The 14,817-nt window shown below is 39.2% G+C and overlaps 1 protein-coding gene across 1 annotated transcript; it reads right to left on the bottom strand.

Annotated features, from left to right (window-relative positions):
- Window positions 1-9,336: 9,336 nt before the first annotated feature.
- LOC101600070 (DDB1- and CUL4-associated factor 8) lies at window positions 9,337-11,466 on the bottom strand. Its single transcript, XM_012949917.2, is given in 1 exon segment — window positions 9,337-11,466. A coding segment is annotated over 1 exon segment (2,130 nt).
- Between the last annotated feature and the right edge of the window lie 3,351 nt (window positions 11,467-14,817).

Raw genomic sequence — 14,817 nt, forward strand, 5'->3', positions numbered from 1 at the left:
CTTACTTGAAAAATTGGAAAAATTACAAAGGTAAAAGGCATGTATTAGTACCCTCCATATTAGTTGCTGATTTGGCAGGTACATTGGGTAAGAGAGGATTGAACGGAAGCACTGGCCTCCTGATTCTTATGGCTTGTCAGACAAAAGGGAAAATCATTTAAAAACATATCTGAGGTAATGAACCCTTCGTGGGATCCAAAATCTTGGAAATTATGGGAAGAAATGTAGAGTTAACAGGAAACGAACATGGAAGACATTGTAGAACCTATCCCTTCAGTCTGACATTTAATACAGAAGGAGACATCTACTATTAAGAATAAAGATAATGTTCTTAATAGTGGCCTACTACAAAGGGGGATGATAATAAGGGAATCCTCAGCAACTGTGCATTTAAATCAGGATTTTTTTTTTTAACAAACAAAGAAGAGGCTATCACAACCTGTCTTGTAAGTCTGTGGGACATTGGGGCTGAGACCAGTTGAAGCAAAGAAACAGTAATACAACTATTTATCTGTCTTTGCGGAAAAAAAAATATAAGGCTTCAAAATCTGGAGGCAATATGATGGAAATTATTCCAATAGACTGACTCACAGAAGCTATTATACACACTTGATTATTGTCAGCTGAGGTTCTCATGGATATTAGGGACTGGAAGACAATAGAGGAGGTATGGTTGTCATTAACGGAACTGAGTAGGTGAGAAGCCCAATTTAATTCAAAAGGAGTTTCAAGATTTTAGTGGCATTTAATACTCTAGGAGCATTACTGACCCTCTTGATGGACTATAATCTTTGTGAAGTAGAAGACACTTTGGCTGACCTGAGTGACTTACATTAGCAAGTAAATGGGATACAGCATTGATGTTGGGTTCACTAAGTGGTACAGCAATCTTGAAAAGATGAAGAACAGAAAAGCAGTAAAAGAGTCTGCCTAGGTCACGGGAAGGCAAATGTGGCAATGTATGTATTGAATCAGAGTTCCAAGGCAGGAAACCTTGACAGAAGTCAAATGCTCTATTTATTACTGAGCTTCTGAAAGGCTTTAAAGCCAGAAGAGTAGTTCACTGAAAACATAAAGGACAAAATCATGGCTGGCAGGCTGGAATGATGTCTTAGCAGTTAAGGCACTTGCCTGCGAAGCCTAAGGACCCATGTTTGACTCTATGTCCTATATAAGCCAGATGCACAAAGGAGAGGCAAGCTCAAAGTAGCACATTCCCAGTAGGTGGCGCAAGTGTATGGAGTTGGATTTCAGTGGTTGTGGCCCTGTTGCATCAATTCTCATTCCCTCTCTCTCTCTCTCTCTCTAAAATTAAAAAAAAAAAAAATCTATGGATGGAGAGGTCATAAGCTACATGAGAAAGCCATTGATATTGTTTTAATAAATGGTTGTGATATGACTGACAAATGACCTTCTAAGCATCCATATTTATGCCAATGGATTACTGTTGCTATCAGCCTAAATTAATCATGGAGAGAAACTATCATTTTTTTTTTTATTTTGTCAATTGAAGATGACTGTAGATACTCACAACTGGCCAAGTTATTGAGAATAAGCAACTGTTGCTGTGGCAGAGTCCTGATGCTCATTCATAGATAGAGGAAAATGCTCAACATCTCTATTACCCACTGTAAGTATTAGGAAATGTTCTTGAAGGGAAAGGGATGGCAGAAAGAATGTGAGAACCAGACGAAGGGATGGAGAGTTGTGTAGCTCTTTTTCCTAAACTGGAACATTCTCTCCTAGTGAAAGACTCTTTAAAGTTTAGGAAGTAAAAATCTCAAAAGACTTAGGAAATTCCTGATACACCATTTACAAGGCTCCACCCTAAGGTTATACAAGCAGTAAATAGTTCTGGGGAGGCAAGACTCTGTGACTAGCCGAGGTTCCTGCAAGGTATTCATGAAGCACCAGCAATGCAGCTTTTGTGAGATGTCACTCATGCTGAGGTGGGCTTTCCATTGATATAGATGCCTTTAAGTCATCCATACTCTAGGAAATAACCCTAATAAACTCAGTTATTATCCAAGTTGGACTTTGGTGAAATCATTTGACCTGTTGCTGGGACCTATCTTGGCTGAATAGATGTTTGCTCATGTCTCCCCAGCAAAAGTTACCCAGTGTTTCTCTGGTAATTCAACCCCCCTTCTGTTGTATATATTTGTGCTTAGAACTCTTCATTGGATATTTTAAAATATTATTTATTTATTTATTTATTTATTTATTGGGTAGAAAAAGAGGGAGAGTGAGATAATGGATGCACCAGGGCTTCTAGCCACTGCAAATGAATTCCAGATGCATGTCCCCTTGTGCATCTGGCTAACATGAGTCCTGGGAAATTGAACCTGGGTCCTTTGGCTTGCAGGCAAATGCCTTAACCACTTAAGCTATCCCTTCTTCCCTCTTCATTTGATTTTTAATTATTTGTATGATATTTTATAATTTTGGAACATCATTTCAGTTCTCACATATGTTCCTTTGCTTTTTAGCAACCTGTCTTTGCCATATATAATTTTCAGCTTATATTTTAATTGTTCACTATATATAGATTACATAATCAGTCAAGTAACTCAGTAGCTGAAAGGTTTGTGGTTCTTTTAGCATTGTCTTTTGTGTCTATTTATTCTCTCTCATTACATATTTTTCCTATATGTGTATGTGATTAGAACATTGATTTTTCTTTTCTTACTTTTCCAAGGTAGGGTCTCACTCTAGCCCAAACTGACCTGGAATTCACTATGTAGTCTCAGTGTGGCCTAGAACTCATGGTGATCCTCCTATATCTGCCTCCCAAGTGCTGGGATTAAAGGCATGTGCAACCACATCTGGCTGATTTTTCTACTTTTAATGTTCTGTGTTTTATTCTTTCCTTAAGCAATTACAATACACAGTCAGTAAGTGAATTTATAAAAATATGCCATATCTCTTCTGCTATAGCTGTAAGAATAAATTCCTGGGCTGGAGAGATTGCTCATTGGTTAAGGTGCTTGCCTGCAAAGGCCAAGGACCCAGATTCAAAATCCCAGTACTTACATAAAGCCAGATGCATAAAGTGATACATACATTTCGAGTTCAGCTGCAGTAGTAGAGGCCCTGGAATGCCCGTTATCTCTATTTCTCTCTCTCTCTTTCTCTCAAATAAATAAAGTAATTACAAACTCCTATATACAGTAACATTTTATTCCTTCCTTAAAACATCCAGTACAGTGACTGTGTTCATCATCTTTCCACTACTATGACAAAATACCTGAGTAAAGCTACTTAAAGGGGAAAATATTTAGTTGATAGTTCAGAAGCTTTAGCCTATATTTAATTACTTCAGCTGTTTATAGGTCTGAAAAATATCATGGCATAAAGGCATGATGAAGGGAAGCTGTTGACCTCATGGTATCCAGGAAACAGAGATAGAAACTGCTGTGTGGGAGATACGAGAAAAGCTAAGCTCTTCTCCTTAGTGAACTACTTTCTTCTATGGAGACCTAAATCCCAGTTTTTATTTACCTCATACTAGTGAAATTAAACATTGGATTCATCACTGGATTATACCATTCATTTTGTCTGACCATCTTTCAGTGGCTTCTCGATACTCACACAAGCTAGGGAACAAGATTTTAACACATGAACTTTTATGGGAAATTTTATATCCACAGTGTAATAATGTTGAAAAGCAGTAGAGAGAAGGGATATTTTTGCCATGTTCCTAGTCATTGCTACCACACTTTGTTTCTTGCCATTAGCCATCATATTAACTGTAAGTTTTGCAATAATCTTTACCAAGTTGAGTATTTCCCTACTATAGCTAGAATCCTGAGGTTTTTTAAATTATCAATGGAAGTTTATTGCTTTTTTCTGCATTTATTGATGTGATAATGAAGTTTCTTATCTCTCTTGTTGATATGGATGGATAAAATGAATTGATCTGGAATTTTTATCCAGCCTTGTACACCTGGAGTCAATCCCACATGATTACAGTGCATAATGTATTTTGTATTTGTTAGACTTGATTTGCTCCTATTCAGCAGAAATTTTCTTTGCATCTATGATCATGGCATCAATTGGTCTGTGGTTTCTATGTATTACTCAGGTTTTGACATTTGGATAATGATGGCCACAGAGTATTTAGTTACTGTTATTCAATTGGTGTTGGTGACAGAGGAAAAATGCCATAGGATGAGTAGCTTAGATAATAGGAAATGTAGTCACGTTTTCTCTGAAGACTAGAAATACTACTTCAGGTTCCCAATATGATTGGTTTCTGCTAATGTTCCACTTCTTCGCTTAGAGATAGCATTCAATCATAATTATTACATGACTGGTATAAAATCAGGAAGGAAGAAGGAAGGAAAAATAGAGTGAAGAAGTAGAGAGGGGGAGAAAGAAGTACAGAATACCTTTCTTATGTTTCTATGTTTTCTTGTTACTGTTGCTGTTGTTTTTGGTTCAAAAAAAAAAGGGGGCCTCAATATTCAAACTGAGCTAGTCTTAAACTAAAGATCCTGAGTGCTATGATTTCAAATATGCATGATCACTCCTGGCTTTCATGCCCTTTCCTATAAAGTTACTAATCTCAATCATGAAGGTTTCACTCTCAAATATTAAATGCCTTAGAAAGACCAGTCGTATTGTAAGTAGGCTTCAAAGCACAAACAGAAAGCTGACAATAAGAAATAACACTCTGTTCCTAACAATTTTTAGTTTAAAATTGTATTGATTTTTCTAAGAATAAGAATGTGGGGGCTGAAGATAAGGCTTAGCACTGAAGACACTTGCCTGCAAAGCCTAATGACCCCGTTTCAATTTTCCAATACTCACATAATCCAGATGCACAATGTGACACATGCACCTGGAGTTCCTTTGCAGTGGCTAGAGGTGATGGGGAGGCTCTCTCTCTATCTGCCTCTTTAGAAAAAGATAAATTAAAAAATATTTTGAGCCTGGCATGGTGGCACACACCTTTGATCCCAGCACTCAGGAGGCAGTGGTAGGAGGATCACCATAAGTTTGAGGGCACCCTAAGACAACACAGTGAATTCCAGGTCAGCCTGAGCTAGAGTGAGACCCTACCTCGAAAAAAACAGAAAAAAAGAAAAAAAATATTTTGGCAATCTTGATTGTATTAGTAATTTCCTTTTCATCAGTTACTTGATTTCTGCTATATTTTTTCTAGCTACTTACATATTATTTATTCAACTTGCTTTTGTTTTTCTACTTGCCTAGCACTGGTGTATAAATTACTGATTTTTGACCTGTTTTATTTTCCAGTGTGTTCACTCAGTGGTATAAATTACTGCTATGTCATCGTACACACTTTTACAACTGTCATTTTCATTTTAAATTAGTTCCACATATATATATATATATATATATTAATTTTTTTTGATTTATTTGAGAGCGACAGACACAGAGAGAAAGACAGATAGAGGGAGAGAGAGAGAATGGGTGCGCCAGGGCTTCTAGCCTCTGCAAACGAACTCTAGACGCGTGAGCCCCCTTGTTCATCTGGCTAACGTGGGACCTGGGGAACCGAGCCTCGAACCGGGGTCCTTAGGCTTCACAGGCAAGCGCTTAACCGCTAAGCCATCTCTCCAGCCCAGTTCCACATATTTTAAGATTTCTCTTGAAGTGCCTCTTTGACCCATCTATTATTATGATATATGCTTTTATTTTATTTTGTTTATTAGTTATATACAGTGTGTATACAACCATATTGGTACCATCATTAGAAATGTGCTTTTTAATTGGATGCATCTTGCAAGTGAGTTTCCACATATTATTCCATTAATTTATATTTTAATTTCTGATTTAATTTCTGTTGATTTATCATTTTCCTTCTTTAAGTAGAAACGTGGTATGAACACGTAATATGTTGGAACCATCACTTCCCTCCTCCAAACCCCCATTCCACTGAAGACACTCCTTAGTGGGATTGCCAGTATTCACCATGGGGTTATGGGTTATGTGTTGTGAGAACAGCAGTTAGTCATTGAGGGAGAGAATTTCTGTTGATTTCTACACTGCTGGTCTCACAGCAGCCACTCAATGATGTTTTGTTGTTGTTGTTGTTGTTGTAAGATGTTGCCTACCTCACTGACATCCAAGTAAAAGATAGATTAGTTGGAAAGAAGGGAGGGTTTACTAGAAGAGGGTGAGGAAGGATAAATGAGGTAATGGGAGGAGATTATGATCTAATTACATTATGATCATGTATGAAAATTTTCAATGAAAATGCCTCCCATGGAAAAAACAAACAAACAAACAAACATTACATTGCCTCTCAAATATTTTCACCAAATAGCTGTAGCAGAACAAACAAGCATGAGAGAAAACAATATGCAGTTCAGGTAATATTGTCAGGGAATGACAATGACAACTGAATGAGCTTTGTCAGCTCAGAAGATGTTTCATGACTTCGTTTTTTCTATTTCAGTAAGTCTGCAAAGTAGGATTCTGGGGGAAGATAATATTCTGCATTCCCTAATTATAGGTATAAAACAAAAATGTAGCCTGGCATAGTGGGCCAGCCTTTAATCCTAGCACTTGGGATGCAGAGGTAGGAGGATTGCTGTGAATTCTAGGCCAGCCCATGACTACATAGTGAATTTCAGGTCAGCCTTGGTTAGAGTGATACCGTACCTCAAAAAAATAAAAGAAATTAAATATTGAATAGTCATTAGCTATTTACCACCCCAAATTTGCATTAACTTAGGCCAATATAATTTTGAAGGAATTAAATCACTTCTAAGCCACTACAGAGAATTTCACACACTGCATATATATGGATACACAAAATATATTCTTATGGTTTCGTGTCAAATGGTTTCATGTAACTATAAACCAACATTTATTGAAATATTGTTACCTCTAAGTTAACTGAAATGCACATTGTCAACCATGAGGAATTTTTATATTCTTAACTAGCAACTTTTGGGTGCTAGGTTAATCCAGGAAGACTTCTTGGAAGTTAATCATATGTGATTTTCGGACCATAACTATTTAAGAAATTTGAAGTGAAGAGTAAAACCATTGTGATTAAATTTAAACTCTTACCAGCTGTAGCATATTCAAAAAATGCATATGACTGAAGTAGGTTCAGAAAATGTAGATAAACCCAAGTTATTTATTCTAAAGCTTCATTAGGAAATATGTGGTGTGAGAGCTGGAACCAAAAATCCATAGCAGAGGCCCATAAGCCAGAAAAAGGCTATAAAGGAGGGAGGAGAGGGAAGGACTTTAGGGGATGGTATTGTATATATGAAAGTAGAAGAACAGATTATAGGGAGGGGAAAGGCCTAAGCTAGGACAGGGGAAGAGATTGTATAAAAGAAGGGTATGGGGGGAGGGTCAATCAAAATTCAAGATATTCTGAATAAGATATATGTAAACCTATTTTTTTGGGGGATAATGGCACGTCCAGAAGCCACAGATTGTTACTAGGAAATTTTCCGTGCCAGGGGTGGGATACTGTCCAGTGAGTTGTTGGCCAGGGAATTCCCTGTTGTCTCCAAAACATTATAGGCTATTGCCAAAGCCCCTGGCTTCCAATGAGAGATGGTAAGACCCTATTGCTGAAGCCTTCACATGCCTGAGCATCAAAGTCACTGAGAAATCAAGCTGGTGCTGAGCAAAAAACCTTCTCTCTGTAGCCCAGCCAACTGAAAGCTGGAAAAAGCTGCACTGTATGCAGCCTTATGGGAGACAGAAGTCATCAGCAATAAAAACAGTGGACACTGGAAGCCTCAAGTTTGGCCAGACAGGCCAAATGACTGAATGAGCACAATAGTGGTATTTCTTCTCTGTGTGAAACCAGCTGCTTTCTAACTGGACTGAAGGTTCACTCTATGGGAGGGAATAAGTGCCTGGTACTAAAAACCTAATCAAAAGCCTATGGCAGGGGAGGTCATGAGCCTTAGGGGTATAAAGTCTGCTCTTGTCTGGATAAATGCATATATTACTCTCACCAAATTGTCCTATAAGCACTACACTTAATGTTCAAATTCATATATTAACGCTAATCTCACTTCTGGTTAGAGAAGCTTCTCTTTTTTTATGGCAATGAGCATTGGGATGACTGAAAAGGCAACATAGTGCTGAGAAGAAGGGATGGAGGAGTGTCCGGCCCTGAAATATTTCACACCCTCCAAGGCTCAGGGTCCATTGCAGAAGAGGTGGTGGAAAGAATGTAAGAGCCAAAGGAAGGGTACCATTCCTTACTTACAACTGTCTGGACAGAAATTGGCCTCAATATCCAAGAACTCGCAGTGCCTAGCAATACCTACACAAGATCTTCATAATAGGAGAAGAAGATGATGACATCAAATTAAAAGAGTGACTAATGAAGGGAGGGAGGGTATATAAAGGAGAGCAGAGTTATTAAGGGGAAAGAAAGGGAGGAGAGGGAAATAGCATGGTTTGTTGTCTGTAAGTATAGAAGTCGTCAATCATATATACACACACACACACACATATGTATCCACAGAGAGGTAGTTGCAAAAAAGTTTGATTTGTTTTGTTTTACTTATAAATCACAAACATTCTTCTGACTTTTTTTGTAATGAAAACACTTAACACTTATAAAAATAATTCATAGGTTATTACATATGTAGTAATATATTTATCATAATAAAATGGGGCTGGAGAGATGGCTTAGCGGTTAAACGCTTGCCTGTGAAGCCTAAGGACCCTGGTTCGAGGCTCGGTTCCCCAGGTCCCACGTTAGCCAGATGCACAAGGGGGCGCACGCGTCTAGAGTTCGTTTGCAGAGGCTGGAAGCCCTGGTGTGCCCATTCTCTCTCTCTCCCTCTATCTGTCCTTCTCTCTGTGTCTGTCACTCTCAAATAAATAAATAAATAAAAATTTAAAATAATAATAATAATAATGAAATGCTGAATATTTAAGAACTCAACATCACAATTAAAATTAGTAAAGAGTTAAAAGCATTCTAAACTGTATCATAAAAACTGAAAACTTAACATTCAGAATTATAAAGACTATAAACTTAAATACTGATATTCTGAATTTTTATTTCAATTGAAAAACATAACATCAGTGGAGATCAAGCACAATCAGAATGATTTGGATACAAACATAAATCTTGAAATCTAAAAGAAAAAGATCCATGAAATTGTAAAAAGCTAGCATTCAGAAATTATTACATCAACTGAAAAATACACATTCGGGATTTAACTTAAATATTTTTTAAATTAAATATTATTTTAAAGCTGGTATTCTGAAATTTTTACACCAACAAAAACTTAACATTCAGAATGAAAATTACCAAAGATTTAAAAACTGACAAGTGTACTGATGAAGTACTAAACTTTAGGAAATAACAGGCCTTCAGGATGGCATGCGCTCTACTCTCTCTTGGCTTTCCTCCTCGTCAGAAGTGCTGGAAGACTCCTCGACATCTGCAGCTGCACTCCTGACATCAAGTCTAGTTACATTCCTATGCCACCTAGGATGTCTCTCTGCCACACGATTCAAGAGGAACCAAAGAGTGCTGTGGTCAAAGAAGGAAGCTTGCTGAGAATAAAAGTCATCTCATTTTTTCTTGTTGACCCTAAGAACATCTTTCATCCCACGAAGGTCAGTGGGAGCTCCAGCTGTGGGGGCCCAGGTCTTGACGTCCTCATCTAGGCCACAGCTTTCCATCACAGGCAGGTTAGGATGGGGATCAATAGAGTTTACAGAACCTCTCTCATCCCCGTCCAATAACTGAACAATCTGGCAAGACGATTTCTCCCAAAAGAAAATGTGCCCACAGTCACTACCACTCACCACAAATTCACTTTGGGGGCCATAAAAATTGACACCTTTTACTGTGGCATTATTTCTGTGTCCCTTATATCTCTTCTTGTACTGAGCTCCATCATCATCAGAGGAGATGAAGAGGAAGATGTCATCATCATTATAGCTGGCTAGGAGCTCAGTGCCATCATGACTGTATGTAAGGCCTGTGACATATGGTGGAGAATTGGTTTCAGCCAGGTGATGAGGACAGAACCTCTTGAGTACTCCATTGTTCTCTTTCTCATCAATTTTCCTCTGGTCATAAATCCTTACAAACTGATCTTGTCCACCTACTGCAAATTGATAGACATTATCAGAATTGATACAGATTGCATATAGTCCCACTACTTTCTTCTCATTGTCTTTTGTCACAACCACTTTTGAAGCTGGCTGGCGTTTTCAGAGGTCAATGCTGAACACACCACCATCTTCACCACAAGTGAGGAACTTGAAAGAGGAGTCGGGCTCCAGAGCCAATTTATGAGATGCTCCCCTGCGCCTCACCAAACACTTGGTTGTCTCGGTGGATGGCATATCGGACAGGTATGCTACCCATATGTGCCCATCAAAACCACACGTGACCAACATGGAATCATCACAATTAGGAAGAAATTTAGCTTGCAGGACATTATATTGGTGGCCACTGTGAAATTTCAGTACCGGACGTTGTTGTACCCAGTCCCACACAATCACGTGCAGATCCTCACTGCTACTGGCCAGCCTGGTACCGTGCTGGTTAAAGTGCACAGTATTGACACATGCGGCATGGCCTGCTAGACCATACTGTAGGCAGAAGCGCTGGACAAAGACTCTTGCCCCACAGGCATCATACACAAAATGGGCACTTGACCCCAGCTGCCTGTCCCTCAGCCTGGAAAGAACTTGCCAGCGCGGTCTCGGGAGAGCACTTGTCTCTAAGGATAGCCACTGGTCTAGAGAAGCATTTCCATAAAAGTGACTCTGTTCACCTCTGGCCCTCCTGGGCTCAGCACATCCCTCATGTCCCTCAGACTCTTCCTGGGTCTCTTCACCATTGTTCTCCACCACCTCCAATGCATTCTGTTTCTGTACATGCCCCAACAGGATTTCTGTATTGCAGCCCGAAGTGTTGGAGTCTGTTAAGCTGATAAGACTGATTGTGGCACCATCATTACCACTGTTGCCATTGCCATCACCATCTGGAAGATTGTCAACATTACCATCACCTTCATCATTCCCACCACTACCATCACCATGACCACTACCATCCCCACTACTACCACGTTGGCCATCACGATCACCACCACTACCACCTTCACTGCCATCACCACCACCATGACCATGGCCATCACCTCCACCATGGCCATCATTATCACCACAACTTCCATCATGTGCACCATCACAGCAGACAGCAGTGGCACCAGAATTGCCCAGGCACTTACCTTGACCGTATGTGCTGTCTCGTGGAGGGGTACTGCCATATCCAGCTCTAGTCCCAGTCTCGGCTGAGCTCAGATCCATTTCTGGATGGTCAGGTGGGCTGAAGTTGGAAGAAGACATCTGTCCCCCCACCTGGGCTCTATGCTTCTCCTTTTCCTCCTCCTCCTCGGCATGGCTTTGGTGCTCAAGGTGTGGCTCTGCCTTCTCCTCTTTCCCCTTCCCACTGCTGCTGCTGCTCGGTTGGTCTTGGTCTGACATTTCCAAGGAAGGCGAAGATCACAGGGGCAAGGTGTGGAAATCAGCAGACTCTGGATGTTCAGAGAAGGAAGCAGGCCCACCCTGAATGAAGACCACAGGTCACAGGAGAAGAGCACAAGAAAACTGGAGGCACGGCAAGTGGCATAGGCCAAAATGGCAACTGCCGGAAGCACTTGAGCATTTAAATAATGTAAGGGAGCCCATGAGGTTCAGAAAGCATCTCATTTCATATTTTGCAATATCAGGGACTGATCTTTTCTTTCTTTTTTTTTTTTTTTTTTTTTGGCCCAGAGCCTGGCCTCCATCCACAAGCATTTTAAGTTTGAACGTTTCTACACTTTTGAAATTATTCTTATCAGTTTAAAGTAATCATCAACTTGGAAAGTCATATTTCCAAATTTCTCAGTATTTTGAAGTAAATTTTCAGTATTAAATGAATAGGAGGAAAGAGCAAAGAAATGTTCACTTAGAACCCCACAGCTCCTGACAAGGAATATCTTCCTTAGTCTCCCAATGGTTCCAAGGTTCAAAGCACATGGATGGAACATTATTTACTGGAGCATGGGCAATGTAAGAGTAGCTAAAATGCTGAAGAAAATGATGCTTACCCTCCAACAACCATGAATTGCCAATACATCTTTAGGGAGGGGTGGGTTTTCCCAAGATCTGTACCCATCCAACTCAAATAGTTTAAAGGAAACCTTGAGAATTTTAATCTGATAAAATTTGTATAACATTGCCTGTTAAAATTACAAGATGCATAGTTAATTGCCATTCAGGCAAATATTGGGAACTTTTTAAAAACTTTACTATAAGCTGATCTCAAATATTACATAAGATTTACTTCCACTGAAATTTCATAATGCATTTTTGTGAAATTCAAACTTAACATTGTTTCCTATATTTGCATATATGTATTTATTTATTTTTAACCATTTTTATTTATTAGTTATGTACATACTCAATGTGTAAATAGCACGTTGGTACCATCTTTACCCTCTCCCCTCTAAAGGGACCCTCCTCATTGGGGATGCCAGTTGTTCCCATGGGGATTGTGGGTCATGCATTGTGGGGCTATCCATAAGTTATGGGGCAGAGGCAATGTCTCTGTGCATAATGTGCCAATGTGTGGCTCTAACGATCTTTCCACCCCCTCTTCCATGAATTTCCCTGAGCCATGTTGGGTTCGTTTTAGGTCTACTTCAATGATGAGGTCTTGGGAACCTCCATGTCTGGATATCTGGTTTGGTAGGAGTTGTGTGTTCTCTGTGTCTATCTCCTTCACCCATGTGCTGATACCAGGTTCACCAAGAAAGCAGCACTCTTGCTCATTTCACCAATTACTCTATGATTTCAGGGGCCCTGGTGAGGAACAATGGGTGAATCTCTCCTCCAGATCTGTGTCCATCTGAAAAAGAGAAGTATATTCTCCAATGGAGAAGTAAGTCAGCACCAGATAAATGGGATAACCATTATTATTTTAGAGATATTTAATAGGTGTAGGCTCTCTTGTAGCTGAAGATTGGTGGAGCTTGATGTTGGAGAGAAAACTCAGTTTTTGGATATAATTCTGACTTGTTTCCCAGTTTTAGCTATAGGTTCCATTCCACTGAGTGGAATCATTATCAAATCAAAAAGCAGTTGGTTACCCACCATGGCTGTGTGTCACAATTGCACTTGGGTGAACATCACTTCAAGTTGTTTGCTACTGAGTAGCTTAGATCATGAATTGCTTGGACATATGTTGGCCATTTTCCCCCAGTATCTCATGTAGAACCTTCTGGCACTAGACAAGCTAACTGCCTGGGGACTGACTCTCTTTCAGAGTCCAGCAAGGTCTCTACATGTTCTGTACTAATAGCATAGGGTATCTTTGGCAGTAGGGTCTTACCATTAACCTTTGGTGGGTAATTAAGTGCTCTGACAGAAGTTTGTCTTCTTTTGGGAAAACGTGTAGGTCTGTCTTATCAAGATGTTAACCACATCCTGGTACTGAGAGTTACAGGCCACATCCAAGGAAAATGAAGGAATAAAATGATAGATAATATAAAAGAGAAAGAGAGAAGAGAGAGAGAGAGAGAGAGCATGAGAGAAAAGGAGATTAAGGTTAGTCTTCATCATACCCTCTGCAGGGCCCTTTGATTCAGGTGTTCCCTCTAAGGACCTTATGAAGGTTCAACCTTTTAGTCTGATTTTCAGGATATAGGATTTTATGGTACCAGTTCCACTTGGGTTCCATTTTATGTCCACCCACCACCCTTATCCACCCCTACCAACCCCCACCCTCGCTATTGTCCAGTCCTCAAGATTCCTATTAGGTATGTCAGCATCCGGGGTGATGCAAGTTAGGATCAACAAATGAGTGAGACCATACGACCATTGTCTTCCTGTGATTGGGTGAATATTTGCATTTATTACTTCTATAAAATCCCTGTAGTGAGAGAAGAATTTAATTCCTCAGTATAATTAAGGTTGAAATCAACTGATGAATTTAAAGTGGACACTTCTTGTAGTCAACTCAACATTTCTGGAATAAGCCTCCACTCCAGCCATACACAGATTATGGAAGAAGGTATTTATTTCAGATTTACAAAATTCATGGGAAATGTCATCAATGGCAGAAGAAGCTACCTACTTTTATCCATCTAAGCACAGAGAAGTGCTGCAAGTAAACATAAATAAGCAGCAAGCACAAATTGTCAGAGCTTAAACTGCTCTGAACACACCTTTGAGCTGGACTCCAGGATCTGCCCCTCATGACACCATCTCCAGCTGGGCAGCTGGAGACCCAAGTTACAAGTTACTTTTAATAAAGAGCCTGGGTATAAGGGGCCATATGTTTATACTATCACATTCAAACTATCACAAACTGAAGTGAGTAACTTCTCTGTCAACAAGATAGAAACATATTCCTTATGATATATATATATATATATATATATATATATATATATATATATATATATATATATATATATATATATATATATATCCAGAGACCCTATACATATATTTTCAGAGTTAATTCAATTTAGGGTACTTAGAGAATACCAATCTATTTTCATAAAATAACTAGAATATTGCAGAACAACCCAAATATTCCTATATCTCTCAGAATATGCTGATATCTTTTTTGAGCATTCTAGGCAAGAAAACAGCTGTAAAATGCCAATTAATTGTCTATGCTGTGTTAACTTCTCTGAATGCATTCCCTTTTAGGTAATGTATGTATCTTTCTTAAGAGCTACATTAAATAGCTGATTAAAAATAACAGAATTGTAAAATAACAAACTCCTCAAAGTAGTCCAACTTCATCCCCTCTAGCTGGGATGTCCACAGGTTGGAAAATAT

This window comes from Jaculus jaculus, chromosome X (assembly GCF_020740685.1).
Source record: "Jaculus jaculus isolate mJacJac1 chromosome X, mJacJac1.mat.Y.cur, whole genome shotgun sequence".
Taxonomy (NCBI): Eukaryota; Metazoa; Chordata; class Mammalia; order Rodentia; family Dipodidae; genus Jaculus; species Jaculus jaculus.